At 34.6% G+C, this 13,752-nt stretch overlaps 2 protein-coding genes across 2 annotated transcripts; one reads left to right on the forward strand and one right to left on the reverse strand.

Moving 5' to 3' along the window:
* Positions 1-293: 293 nt before the first annotated feature.
* On the reverse strand, positions 294-1,751 carry LOC101889733 (biogenesis of lysosome-related organelles complex 1 subunit 4). Its single transcript, XM_059119812.1, has 3 exons — positions 1,551-1,751; positions 1,423-1,494; positions 294-787 (listed from the first exon to the last, which is right to left on the reverse strand). Exons 1-3 carry the CDS (start codon positions 1,608-1,610, stop codon positions 425-427), a joined length of 495 nt encoding a protein of 164 aa, XP_058975795.1. The 5' UTR covers positions 1,611-1,751; the 3' UTR covers positions 294-424.
* Positions 1,752-10,492: 8,741 nt separating this feature from the next.
* On the forward strand, positions 10,493-13,360 carry LOC101891606 (ATP-dependent RNA helicase DDX42). Its single transcript, XM_005189043.4, has 2 exons — positions 10,493-11,877; positions 12,205-13,360. The coding sequence occupies exons 1-2, from the start codon at positions 10,591-10,593 to the stop codon at positions 13,225-13,227; spliced, it is 2,310 nt and encodes a 769-aa protein (XP_005189100.2). The 5' UTR covers positions 10,493-10,590; the 3' UTR covers positions 13,228-13,360.
* The last annotated feature ends 392 nt before the right edge of the window (positions 13,361-13,752 follow it).

The raw sequence follows: 13,752 nt of genomic DNA on the forward strand, positions 1-13,752 counted from the left end.
ATGGATTAATAAGGTAACTTTCTGCATTCATGTGTTTAATTTTTTAGTTAAACACTTGATCATTTCTTCTTTTTAAAAAGTGAATACATAAATCCAAACGTAAAATGGGACCTGTTTTCTATGTTATTAAATTTGACGAGGTAAATTACAGCAAATATAGAGCTGGTTATGCTTATTTCAATAAAGGTTACCACGGTAACATTTCAATTCTACCCTGGTAACATTCCAATTTTTATCATCAAATTAAACTGAATAAATTAATGAATTGGATAAATAAAATGGTGTAGCAAAACTTTAAATTATCTGTGTTATTATTAGATTGAGTCGAAACATAATTGCACCATGCTTAATTACTAACTATGCATTAAAACTGTTAGTCTTAGAGGGGATGCAAGGTAGACGACATGAATATACTACAGAATGCTTAATTATTCTTTGTAATTTTATTATCAAAATATAGCTTTGAGTTAAACATTTGAATGGGCTGGTATTCAATGCTTGCATCCGATTTTGTCGATGATGCCGTTTCTTCTCCATTTGGCATAGAAATCGGCAATGTTTTCGTCAGCAATGGTTTCAAAATCAAGCCTTTAAGGCTGTAGTCTGTTACGTTGAGTTCATGTTCTGCTAAATCGATAGTCTTTTCCATTTGATTCATATTATCGTCTACAACTTGGACAAACTTTTCCAAATTATCAATTCGACTTTTTAATTCCATGAATTTAGGAAGAAATGTCAACACTCCACTTGTATACTGATCTATAATTATATTTGATACGCCCTTGACCTGCAAGAAAAAATATGATTAAAATAACAATAATATACCAATTACATTCGAGGGATTAAGGACAAAGCAGAACCAAAGTTTTACGTATTATAGATAGACTACCATGTGAAACTTTTAGTGTTGTTACTGATAAATCGTGATAGGACAATTATTCTGTTTTTACTTTACATTAACATTTACATATGTTTGTATTGTTTAAGTTTGCCTCTGGTCTCAATGTTCTTTTTATTTTTTATCTAGTTTGGCTCGAGGTCAGTAAAATAAAAAAACTATAAATTTTATTTCCAATATTTCGATCGGCATGGTTCACGATCGATATTTCATCACTTCATTTGTTTATATTCTCAAAACCACTTTACTTCCACAACACTCTACAAAGATTTGTATGCGGAAGTAAAGTTGTTTTGGGAATATAAACAAATGTCAGTCCCTGAAGATGATCGTCGACGCCGATCGAAATATGGAAAATGAAATGATGAAATAAAATTAATTGTTTTTTTTATTCTACTGAAGGTGGTCGTGAAAGCTCTTTGGTATATTAAATCAAATCTTTGAAAAGCGGATAATTCGCCTATTTTTTTTTTTATCAAATTATTAAATTATACAAAAGAGTAACGATTAGATTCACACTTTACATTGGCCAAAAGTGATTCCAGCTCATCCAGTCGAGTTATCATATCATCGATGCTCATGCAAATGGGATCAATCTATAAAACAAAAAGATAATTATAATGATGACACAACCATAATAGGTGCCACCAACCTCTTTCTCCAGGCTAACGCTTCCAATTAACTTCGAGAAATCATGGGAAGATTTGTCCATTATTTAATTATTTTTATGAAAATCAATAAAATCAAAAACCTCCCAACACTATTAGCAGCCAGTTTTGTCAATGGACATCACTCGTATCGGTTTAAAGTTTTTACCATAGATGTTATGCTGACTACAAGGATACAAAATATTCTACATTAGATGATATCACATTTTACAATTATAATGTTACTATCATAGTTTCCTTTTTTGGACCAGGGAACAAAACAAACGATTTAAGACATATATTTTATTCTCCTGCTCTTATCACACCAAAAACACACTTAAGCAAACAATATGTCTGTAAAATGGGAGCCAATATGCGACCCTCGAGAGCCTAATTCTAACGATACACCTTATTCATAGCGGCATTATGTTGAATAAAAACATACTTTAAACAACTTCCCTATCAAATCCTTAATAAATTGTATTTAAGTGGTCGTTATATAGCTGAATTTTTGACATTGCTGCATTAAAATTTTTGATTCTTTCATTTTATTATTGCAAGAATAACAATTCATTTTATTATTGCACAGCAAGAATTTAACACGACATAAACGATATACAGCTTAGTAAAATCTCTCCGACATTTTAATATTTTTTATTTGGGAAATAAATATTTTTGGCAATTCAGTAAAATCCGAAAACAAAACATTGGCTTAAATCGGTCGTTTTTATCTTAAATGTACAGCAAAGTTGAGATTCCTTCTGTATTCATTAACATTTACTCACTAAACGATTTTAAGTGATAGTTATATTACGTGTATTTGGTGGAGCAAAAAATGGTAAAAAATCGAATTTAGTGAGTTCTTTATCTCGGGGAGTATAGATTTTTTTTAAACAATTGATATAATCTCGGTCAGCATAACAAGAACTGTGGTAAAAAAACTTTGAAACGATTCAATATGTTTTAGTAAAAAATAAAGGTGTAAAAGATTTATATTAATTGATTTAATTAATGGTTAAGATTAAAAATTGAAAGATAAAAAAAAATTATAAGGTCTTCCTTCGAGCGAATTAATCTAAAAACAGCTGTTATTTTATTAGATGAAATGTCAAAATTCATGCTTGAGGCAAAAATAAATATTTTCGCCTTGACAAAAGAATTCTGTGGCGAATATGTTTGTTGTCAATTTTTTGTATGTATAACACATGGTAGAAAAATTCAGGTAGACGCATCGACGCAGCTGCTGGGACATTGAACTGTCAAACCGATTTTGAAATTAAAAATGTTGAATGAAAAATTGTTGCAGTCGCTCATCAACATCTGTTGACATTAGACTGTTTTTCGCGCTGGTCGCTGTGCTTTCAAAACAACAACAAATATACAAACAACGCATTCACACACACAAACATAAACAAATTTGAGTTTTTTTTATTTTCCCTGCTTTTGCAATTTTTTTTACAAAAGTTAAAATAATCCTTCATTAACTGAAAAATGGGGGGAGTAGGGGAACCTCCTCCTCCGCCTATTCCACCTCCTCCTCCGGGGGAACAAAATAAAAGAAGAGCTCCAAGCATTTCCAAAGAAACTAAAACTTTCAAAAACCAAAATGGAACACCTGTTAAACCAATAAACACAAACACAGAACCTACATCAAATAATGAAATGGCAGAACAACACAACTACAACTCTCTAAATAAAGAAACCATTTTGTATCCTCAATACCATCCCGGTCCTTTTCATGTGTTAGTTTCCTCAGAAACGCCAATTAGCACAAGAAGAAAGAATTGTGAACTTCACCTGTATGCAAGATTTCAAAAGATTAATATTACAGACTATGCTTGCAAGAACATTGGATACAATCTTTTCAGAATTACATTTAACAATGCTACCTCAGCCAACTCCTTTGCTACAAACCCAAAGTTAAACCAAATTGATCTCAAAGCCTTTATCCCAGAACGTTTTGTACAACGGTTCTATATAATCAAGAATGTACCAATAAGTATTTCTGCTATTACAATTAAACAACAAATTGAAGCTAATAATGATATGGACGTTGTTTCAATATACCGCTTCACTAGAAAATCCGAAAACAATAAAATGGAATACTCCGAAACCATAAAAATCGGTATTATATATGATGGTGTACCCACGGAGATACTTATGTGCGGAACAAAAATAACACCGGAGTTATATGTCCCCCCTGTACGTTTATGTTTAAACTGCGGACGTTTAGGACACATAGCCATTCGTTGCAGGTCGACGAAAAAATGTTTAAATTGTGGTAAATTTATTCTATGCCCCAATCAATGTCCCAAAGAGCAGAAATGTAAAGAATGTTTATCAACAACTACGTGCAAGGATATATGCAACTCGCCTCGATGCATTCTATGTAATAGTATTGATCATTTTGCAACCGACTCAAAGCAGGGCCCAAGATGGAAATCTGAAAGAAATATAAGAAGCATAATGGCCCTTTCCAACCTTTCACGAAAAGAAGTTGTTCAAAAATATCCAGAATCCCAAAACCGTTTCCAAGTCCTTTCTGATGATGAATTTAACAATGCCTTTCCCCCTCTTAATAAAAACAAACCACCAAAAAGAAGCGTTTATGAAGAAATAAACAAAAGAGTAACAAAATTAAAATATAGCAAAGTTGCGTCTCCACGAAATCCAATCCATCACGCCATTGCCAGTCCGATTCAAATCACACCATCTCAATCCGTCTTCAACCATACTACCTTTTCAAAAGTATCTGAAATTGAAAAAGCATTAACACAATTTTCAAAAGAAATGTCAAAAGTCCTTACCTCACTTAATAGTGCCGAAGGTTTAAACATTTTAAAAAAATTCCAGCAATCACTCCTTTCATCGGAAATAGATAACCCATTTGAGGAACCAAATTACAAAGTGCCAAATAATAATTCAAATCCTGCAAATTTACAATAAACTTTTATTAAAATCATGAACGTGCTTCAATACAATGTGCAAAGTTTAAACAAAAACAAAAATTATCTCGAATTTTTTCTGAAAAAGCAAAAAATTGACATATGTTTTTTGAGTGAAATATTTAATATAGACGAAAGTCAAAACTCGTCATCTATACAAGGATTCAATATAGTATCGAAAAAAAGAAGTGATAATTATGGTGGTGTAGCCTTACTTTTCAAAAAAAATATACAATTCAAAAAGATTACTTTTGAAACCTCCTTAGATATTCTGATTTGCCAAACCACAAATCTAACAAACAATTTAACTCTAGTATCCATTTATTTTCCCCACTCAGTCAGATGTGCAACTATAAAAACAGAACTAAACAAATTAATATCATTACTTGATAATCAAAGTAACACTTTCATATGTGGTGACTTCAATGCTAGACACTCAGCATTTGGTGACTCATTTGTCTCACAGCGTGGAAAAACAATAAAAGAAATCTTTGATAATTCCAACTTTCAATGTTTAAAAGATGGTAGTTATACCTTTAAAAAAAATATAAATGATTTGAGTGGATCCGTTCTGGACCTGTCTTTCACAAACTCTATTTTACCAATTCAATGGAAAATTTTCAAAAATATGATCGGTGGAAGCCATCATTATCCTGTCATTTTAAATATTAACAACACAAAGTGCAAGGGTCAAACTTTTTTGGCCAAAAAACAACTAATGAAAAAGCTAAGTACAATCCAACTAAATACTAATTTTCAAGAAATACACTCCGTGATAAAAAGTGAAATCAAAAAATCTACTTATACCCTAAAAGGAAACAAAACACCTAAAGTTTGGTGGGATTCCTATGTTGAAAAACAGTACAGGCTACAGATAGCTGCACAAAAAACTTATGATATGCATAGCAATGATATAAATGCAAGAAATCTAATTAAAATGATAAAAAACTTTAAAAATGCCGTCCAATTTGCCAAAAAACACAATTTCATGAATAAAATACAAAATCTAAACAAGGAGCCCAGTTCAAAACATCTCTTTCAATTTGTTCGTGGGTGCAAAATCAAACAGCAAAAGCAAATGGTCCCCAAATAACAACAAACAATTTCTATGCCACCTCAGAGATCAAGTTCCAGACAACAATCCAATTAATTATGTCGGCAAAACTACTTATAATCGGTCCAATCTAACAATGGAAGAGTTTCTACTGGTTCTCAAAAACAAAAAGAAACCCTCAGCTGCTGGCCTTGACGGTATAACATACGAAATGATAAATAATCTAGCCGAATCGGCAAAAACAAACTTTTTAGAAGCAATAAATTGTTTATGGAAAAAGTGCGAAATCATAGATGAATGGCGAAAAATTAAAATTATCCCGATACCAAAAAAAGGCAAAGATCTAGAATTGTTTACTAACTTCAGACCGATAGCCTTAATTTCAGTTCCTTTAAAAATAATAAATTTAATGGTGAAAGAACGTCTGCAACAATTCATCGACGAAAATAATATTTTGCCAGCAAATACATTTGCATACAGAAACATATGTCCACTTCGATGTGTATCAACAACTTACTGCACACTATAAATTACTACAAAAACAGAGGTGAGAAAGTGATTATTCTATCGTTAGACGTAGAAAAAGCATATGATTGTGTCAGTATCGAAATTCTCCTTAAAATACTATGCGAACTCAACTGTCCGAGTGACATCTCTGATTGGATTATTAATTTTTTAAGCAAAAGAACTATCGTTATGGGAAATGAATCTCTCGAAATCTTCAATGGGCTCCCACAAGGCAGCTGTTTAAGTCCTACTCTTTTTAACTTATATACCCTTGGTCTACATGGGATTTCTGATGACAACACACATCTGTTTCAATTTGCGGATGATTTCATATTATTATCTGCGCATAAGAACTTTGAATCTGCCAATCAAAATCTGCAATTAAAAGCCACTGAATTTCAATATCTTTTATCACGCTTGAACCTAAACTACAATATCAACAAAACCGCCGCTATGTATGTAGCCAAAGGACCAAGAAAAACTCCTACCATCACTTTACAAGGCACACAAATTACATCGGTTAACAGCATTAAGTTTTTAGGAAGGCACATAAAAAACAGTTTATCTCTTAAAGAACACTATGATGATGTTATCCTGTCCTGCAACAAGTCAATAAATGCATTAAAAATGATCAACAATATCAAACAAGGTCTACTCCCAAATATTGCTATTAATCTAGCAAAATCCATAGTTTTTTCGAAAACAGAGTACTGCATCTCTTCAATGGCTCATATGCCAACTTACTTGAACAGAAAACTTACGTCTTTTCAAAATCAGATGCTAAGAAGAAGTCTTGGCCTTACACCGTCAACACCTGTCCACGCAATCGATGCATTAGCATTGATGCTACCACCGGAACAACGATCTCAATATCTCGCAGCGAAAGAATTAATCAAATTCAAATGTCACAATCGACAATTGTACCAAAACATTATAAATAACCCCTCCAACAAGACAAGTTTGGGCCTTATATACATCAAATTTAAACATATCTTCGACAAAGTTGCGGTAAATCAAATTGAATACCCCGGAAACAAATTCACTTTCATCATAAATTTGTTCAACTCGTCCAAAAATACCCAACCAAATGAATTCTATCGAATGATCCTACAAGAAAAAGTTGAAAGGTTAAAAAATACAGGTCATACAATTTGGGCAACTGATGCCTCGGTTTCCAGTGCCTCTACCGGATGTGCAGTATGCAACATCTCATATAACCAAAACTTCCTTTTTAAAATACCTAGTAAAATGTCTTCACTAATGGGAGAATTACATGCTACCAACAAGGCCATAGACATTATCATAGAAGACAACATTAATAAGGCCACTATCATAACGGACAGTAAAAATGCTTGTCTATTACTAACACGAAATACAACTCAAAACTACCTGGCAAATAATATACTCCGAAAAGTAAATAACTCAAAAATTACACAACTCACCATTATCTGGACTCCCTCACATATTGGCATCCCTGCAAATGAGCGTGCAGATTTCTTCGCCAAACATGCGGCTCAAGTCGGTTCTATAATTCAATCAGACCTCTCAGTAAAAGATGCTCACTCCCAGATCTATCAGCATCTATGGAACGAATGGAAGGAAAATTATAAAAACATCTCAATCTCTAAAGGCACATACTTCTCTCAATTTTTCCCAGAACCGCCGTCTCGTCACTGGTATGCAGGTTCCAACATGCCCCCTGGAGAGATCAAACTCATAAATCGACTATTCACCGGTCACACATACGGAAAAACCTACCTATTTCTCATAAACGCAGAAACCTCCAACTTATGCGACACTTGCAACACTCCAAACACCGAAAATCACCAACTCTTTGTCTGTCCTAAATTTAATAATGACAGATTAAATTACAACATTTTTACAATTTTTTCAAACTTACCTGCCCTACTCAAAAGTTTCGCCACTGAAAATTTTCATGAATTATGCACTTTCATTCACAAAAACAATATACAGCTGTAAAATGGATTTTACGCGACGCAGCACAACTCTACAAGGAAGCAAAGAAATGAAAAACAAGAAACAAAAAGATAATTATCGATAACCACTAATCGAATACAAAGCAATGGTACATGCATACTTAAGGTATCGTACCAACTTCGTCTTGACGGCGTAAACAATTACCGATTCCAAAAAAAAAAAAAAAAAAAAGAAAAATTGTTGATATTTGCATGGTACAATAAAAAGGTAAGGTAGAACTACCAGCTGATAACAATTTGTTTTTAAGTGTGCCCGACTTCTGCCAAGTTTGTCTATGTATATATTATTTTGAAAAAATGAAAACAAAATATTTTCAAAATCATTGAATGGAAGACAAGTAGATTGCGGCTCGCGCATTGAAGCTATTAACCAGTTTAGCAATGAAATTAAAAGATTGAACAGTTTGGATCATATTTTCGAGCGAAAATCCAGACATTTCATTCTTTTCGCGTTATTTAACTCATTTTGGAAATGAGGAAAAATTTGAAAAAAAAAAATGAAAACAACAACAAAAAATGAACTGAAAAAAATGAAATAAATGTCTGACAGGAAGCAGTTATAGCCTCAGGGCTGTATTTCTGTAGTTTTATGAAGCTGTTCTACCTCCTTATTGTACCATGGATATTTGTAAAATTTGTTGAAAAATACATATAATAACAACTTCCAACTTCGTATGAGTCGTATAAGAAAACGCATAAAAATCTACTTATTTTTGACAAAACATTTTAACAATTTTGACATATCAATGTTCCCAAGCGTTGATGCATCTACCCATGGCTCAATAAGAAAGGTTGCTCAACTTCAAGGAAGTTTAAGGAACTTCAAGTCTTATTATGTCAATAGACTTCTTAAACATGCAACAATTGGTTTTGTTTATCAACATTTTTTTTCACAACAATATTATATTGCGAAAAAACCATAAAACTTGAATGGAATATTGGGATTTCTCAACAAAATCGAATCCAAGATAGTAGGACAAGACTGTTTTATCCCAAAATTATACATTTTTTACGCGTTAACGTAAAAAATACATTTATACAATTCTTTAATATTGAAATAATTTGAAAATATTTTCCTTTTTATTCAATACATACACACGCATATACAAACTGTATCTTTATTTTGATGAGAAAAAAATGTATTTAGGGGGTAGCTATGTTTTACCTTCTGTAATTCTGCAATGCATGTTCCTATATTCTTCTACCATGGTATAACAGAAGAATACAGGTAGATGCAGCAACGCTTGGGAACATTAATATGTAAAATTTTTTATTTTAATGTTCCCAAATTTAAAACCGCGAAAACTGAACGAATGGTTAAAATTTATTTTCAATATCATGTTCTATACATCTCTTATGGTTTATTTCGCGACAAAAACTGTAGATTTTGTCCATGCATTCGTTGCAATAAGCATTTTGAAAACACCCGAATTTGAATATTTTCTGAACAATTTTTTATTATTGAAAGAAGACACACACATAAGGAAATGAAGTTGACATATTAGGCCAGAAACATAAACAAATTTAAATCTTATGGTAGTGCTGCCCATGGTGCAATGATATCAAGGTAGGGCTATGATACCATATGAATTTAATTTTTTTTATTAGTAGAAGAATACAGGTAGTCGCATCGACACAGCTGCTGGGACAATGAACTGTCAAACCAATTTTGAAATTGAAAATGTTGAATGAAAAGTGATTAAAATTTGTAAAAATTGTTGAAAAATTCATGTTAGAACGACCTCTGATTTGCGTCGTATAAAAAGCATTTAAAAATCCACTTATTTTTCACAAAACATTTTGAATTTATTGACATATCAATGTTCCCAAACGTTGATGCATCTACCTATATTCTTCTACCATGCAACGATCGTAAAAATAACCACATACAAAATTTGTTTTTGTACGTAGTACAAGTGTCAGAGATGTAATTCAAAAATGATATCAGCTGTTGGTTCTAATCTCTCAACACTTCAAGCAATCGATAGAAAATCGTAGAAAAGACAAGTTGAAACCAAACAGCATTCATACATAAAGTAATCTACATTTTACAATTTTAGGAAACATGAAATATACGAATATATTATCTAACGCGGTGTCCCTGTTCCCTAACCGCAAAGAAGTTTCCGAACCATCGTCTTTGGCGTTTTGTTAAGTACAACGGCGATTTTTTCTATTATTAGGTAAAAAATATGTTCACATTGCCCTGCGGAGAAATTTTATATCAAAAATACCTATTGTATATCAAGAAATGGAATTGAAGCACAAAACGTCATATCGAGTTTGACACTAGTATAACTATAGAGTCAAATCACCTATTTCCTGTAATAATTATACCATGGTGTGTAGCCCGCATTACTATTACAAGGGCAAAGGAACATGGCGTATGTATTAGATAGGGCTCTGAAATTCGATTTGTTTCATGTTGTCGCCGCCAGATGAAGAGACCATCATATCTCGCAATAAGGCGTTTAAGGCGTTCATAGTCAATTACCGACTGCGGAAAATAAACTAAACAGATATATTCGGATTGGGAAGCATCATGAGTGGGTACCGTGGAATTGGAGGTGGCGGATATCCTTACAAGCCGTCCTCATCGTCAAATCGCTCTGCCATGAATGCGGTTCCACCACCTTCTTCGCTAAATAATCGGGGTTACCAGAAGTTTTCGTCGAGTTCAGCTAACAAGGCTGGTACTTCCAAACATGGCTACTCTACCCTGGAGTCTATCAGTCAGTTTACAAACTCCCAAAACTATATTGGAAAGCGAAGAGGGTGTAATACTGAAGATGACTACTTCGACGATGACGACGAACAGACTACACCTTCACGGCCGTATATACCGGCTCCGGGTTCGCCAGGTTCACAGCAATCTAACAAGCAAGATAGTGATTCTGAAGAAGATCCGTTGGACCAATTTATGGCTGGACTGGAAAAGCAGGTCGAAAGAGAAAAAGTTTGCAAGGAAGGAAACCAGTCAGGCGTTCCCGCTGTAGCAAAGGGGGTACGTGGCGACATTGACGAAGAGGACAATGAAGAAAGTTATTACCGATACATGGAAGAAAATCCTCAGGCTGGACTAAGAGATGATAATTCAGATGTGGAGATCGAGTACGACGAGGATGGCAATCCTATTGCTCCACCAAAAAAGAAAGATATCGACCCTTTACCTCCGATATATCATTCTCAGATAGATTACGAGCCGTTCGAAAAAAATTTTTACACACCGCATGAAGACATTTCAAATCTAAATGAGGAGCAAGTACGAGATCTACGAAAAACACTTGGAGTTAAAGTTACAGGTCCCGAACCGCCAAATCCGGTAACTTCATTTGCTCATTTCGGATTTGAAGAAACTCTTATGAAGGCCATACGAAAGGCAGAGTACACCCAGCCAACCCCTATACAAGCACAATCTATCCCAGCAGCCTTGGGAGGCCGAGATATTATTGGAATAGCCAAAACTGGGTCTGGCAAAACAGCTGCTTTTATATGGCCTATGCTCGTTCACATAATGGATCAACGTGAGCTAAAGACTGGTGACGGACCCATTGGTTTGATATTAGCACCTACCAGAGAATTGTCCTTACAAATATACAACGAAACTAAAAAGTTTGGTAAGGTTTACAATGTTAATGTAGTCTGTTGTTATGGAGGCGGATCCAAGTGGGAACAAAGCAAAGCTTTGGAACAAGGCGCGGAAATTGTGGTAGCTACACCAGGTCGTATGATCGATATGGTCAAGATGAAAGCCACTAACTTACGCAGAGTTACCTTTTTGGTTCTTGACGAAGCCGATCGAATGTTTCACATGGGGTTCGAACCACAGGTAGGAAATATTTAAATTCACATATGAGGTATCTTCATTAGTTGACAAAACATATGTGTGACATTGGAAGAAGCACGTGTGACCGGAAGGTTGATAGGCTGAGAACCACAATCATTCCCTGTAATAAATCATATAGTTTTAACACATCACAACTCTTTTGACAGTTGCAGTACGATTTATTTGTAATATTTTTGGTGTTCTTCTGAATTTATTTGCGTATATCTCTCTCAAGGCTAGTTTCAAATTCTAAAATTTTCTGTTAAAAATAAATAAGTCCACATCGAAGAGAAATAATAGTCAATTAATTGCATTCTTTTCCTATTACAGGTTAGATCTATATGTAATCATGTTCGTCCAGATCGCCAAACGTTACTTTTCTCCGCCACTTTCAAAAAGCGCATAGAGCGCCTGGCGCGAGACGTTCTTACAGACCCCGTCCGTATTGTGCAAGGTGACCTTAATGAGGCCAATCAAGATATTACCCAATATGTATTTGTTTTTCCCAATCCACTGCAAAAGTGGAATTGGCTCCTTTTGAATTTAGTGCGATTCTTGTCGGAGGGCAGCGTTTTAATATTTGTGACAAAGAAAGTCGACGCCGAAACGGTTGCAAGTAACTTGCTAACTAAGGAATACAACTGTCTTTTGCTACACGGCGATATGGACCAGGCGGAGCGTAACAAGGTAATAACACAATTTAAACGGAAGGATTGTGATATTTTGGTTGCTACGGATGTGGCAGCACGAGGCTTAGACATACCTCATATTAAGAACGTCATTAATTACGACATTGCCCGGGACATCGATACCCACACGCATCGCATTGGGCGAACAGGCAGAGCTGGAGAAAAGGGAACAGCATACACGCTAGTCACTGAGAAAGACAAAGAATTCGCCGGGCATTTGGTGCGGAATTTAGAAGGTGCAGACCAAGAGGTACCCCAAGATTTAATGGACCTTGCAATGAAGAGTTCTTGGTTTCGAAGTTCTAGATTTAAGCAAGGAAAGGGAAAAAAACCTGCGGGCAACTATGCAGGCTTGGGGTATCGAGAGCGCGCAGCGCCAACATATAGCGAAACGAGAGGTAGCTATGCGAACACAAGCAAATCACTATCTTCTGCTGGCCCAGCAACAGACCGGTACGCTGCCATGCGAGAAGCTTTCCGTGCTCAATATATGTCACAGTTTAAACCGTCTACCGACCGTACATGGGAGGAGACATTACCTGAAACAGGTGTTTTTGCAGCTCCTGCTCCACCACCGCCACCATCCACGTCGATTTCAGCAAAACACTCCAACATTGATACATCTGAAAATAAGCGTAAGGCAAAGAAAAGTAGGTGGAACTAGTACAGCTGCAAACATAATAGATAGCATTATAATATATATATATATTTTATTTATATTTCCCCATATAACTCATATAAAATAACCAATAAAGAAGTGGTAATATCATTGTTTGATATGCCCAGAGATAAAGGTATATTCAGCGTATTTATTGGGCTTTGCCCTTACCTCCAAGTGGGAAGAGGGGACTTTGACAAGTACGATCGAATTTAGCTGATGAGTGAATATGTTAAATTTGGGAAACTTTTTATTTTCAAATTTCGATATAGTTCCCATAAATAGGTTCCGACTTTATATTTAAATCCTTTGAAGCCGTCATTAGCACTCTATAATGACATTCGGCGTACGATGCCAGATACAGTCCAGAAGCACCCTTGCCAAACTTTTTAGGAAATCGTTTTAGATATGAATATAACTTCCATATATATCTTCATCCGATTTAAGCCGAATTGGTAAATTTTTTGTATAAATCGGTAACATTCTATTATATATTTCCCCCAAATCTAAACTATAAACTCCTTTGTCAAG

The sequence above is a fragment of the Musca domestica genome, unplaced genomic scaffold, assembly GCF_030504385.1.
Source record: "Musca domestica strain aabys unplaced genomic scaffold, Musca_domestica.polishedcontigs.V.1.1 15, whole genome shotgun sequence".
NCBI classification, from domain to species: domain Eukaryota; kingdom Metazoa; phylum Arthropoda; class Insecta; order Diptera; family Muscidae; genus Musca; species Musca domestica.

What these genes read in the sequence shown, in the direction of transcription:
- LOC101891606 (XM_005189043.4), top strand. Translation starts at nt 10,591, where the DNA reads ATGAGTGGGTACCGTGGAATTGGAGGTGGCGGATATCCTTACAAGCCG. An exon ending in ACATGGGGTTCGAACCACAG is followed by an intron (nt 11,878 to 12,204) that starts GTAGGAAATATT and finishes TTCCTATTACAG; the next exon opens with GTTAGATCTATATGTAATCA.
- LOC101889733 (XM_059119812.1), bottom strand. Translation starts at nt 1,610, where the DNA reads ATGGACAAATCTTCCCATGATTTCTCGAAGTTAATTGGAAGCGTTAGC. An exon ending in GCGTTAGCCTGGAGAAAGAG is followed by an intron (nt 1,495 to 1,550) that starts GTTGGTGGCACC and finishes TTTGTTTTATAG; the next exon opens with ATTGATCCCATTTGCATGAG. An exon ending in TGGAATCACTTTTGGCCAAT is followed by an intron (nt 788 to 1,422) that starts GTAAAGTGTGAA and finishes TTTTTCTTGCAG; the next exon opens with GTCAAGGGCGTATCAAATAT.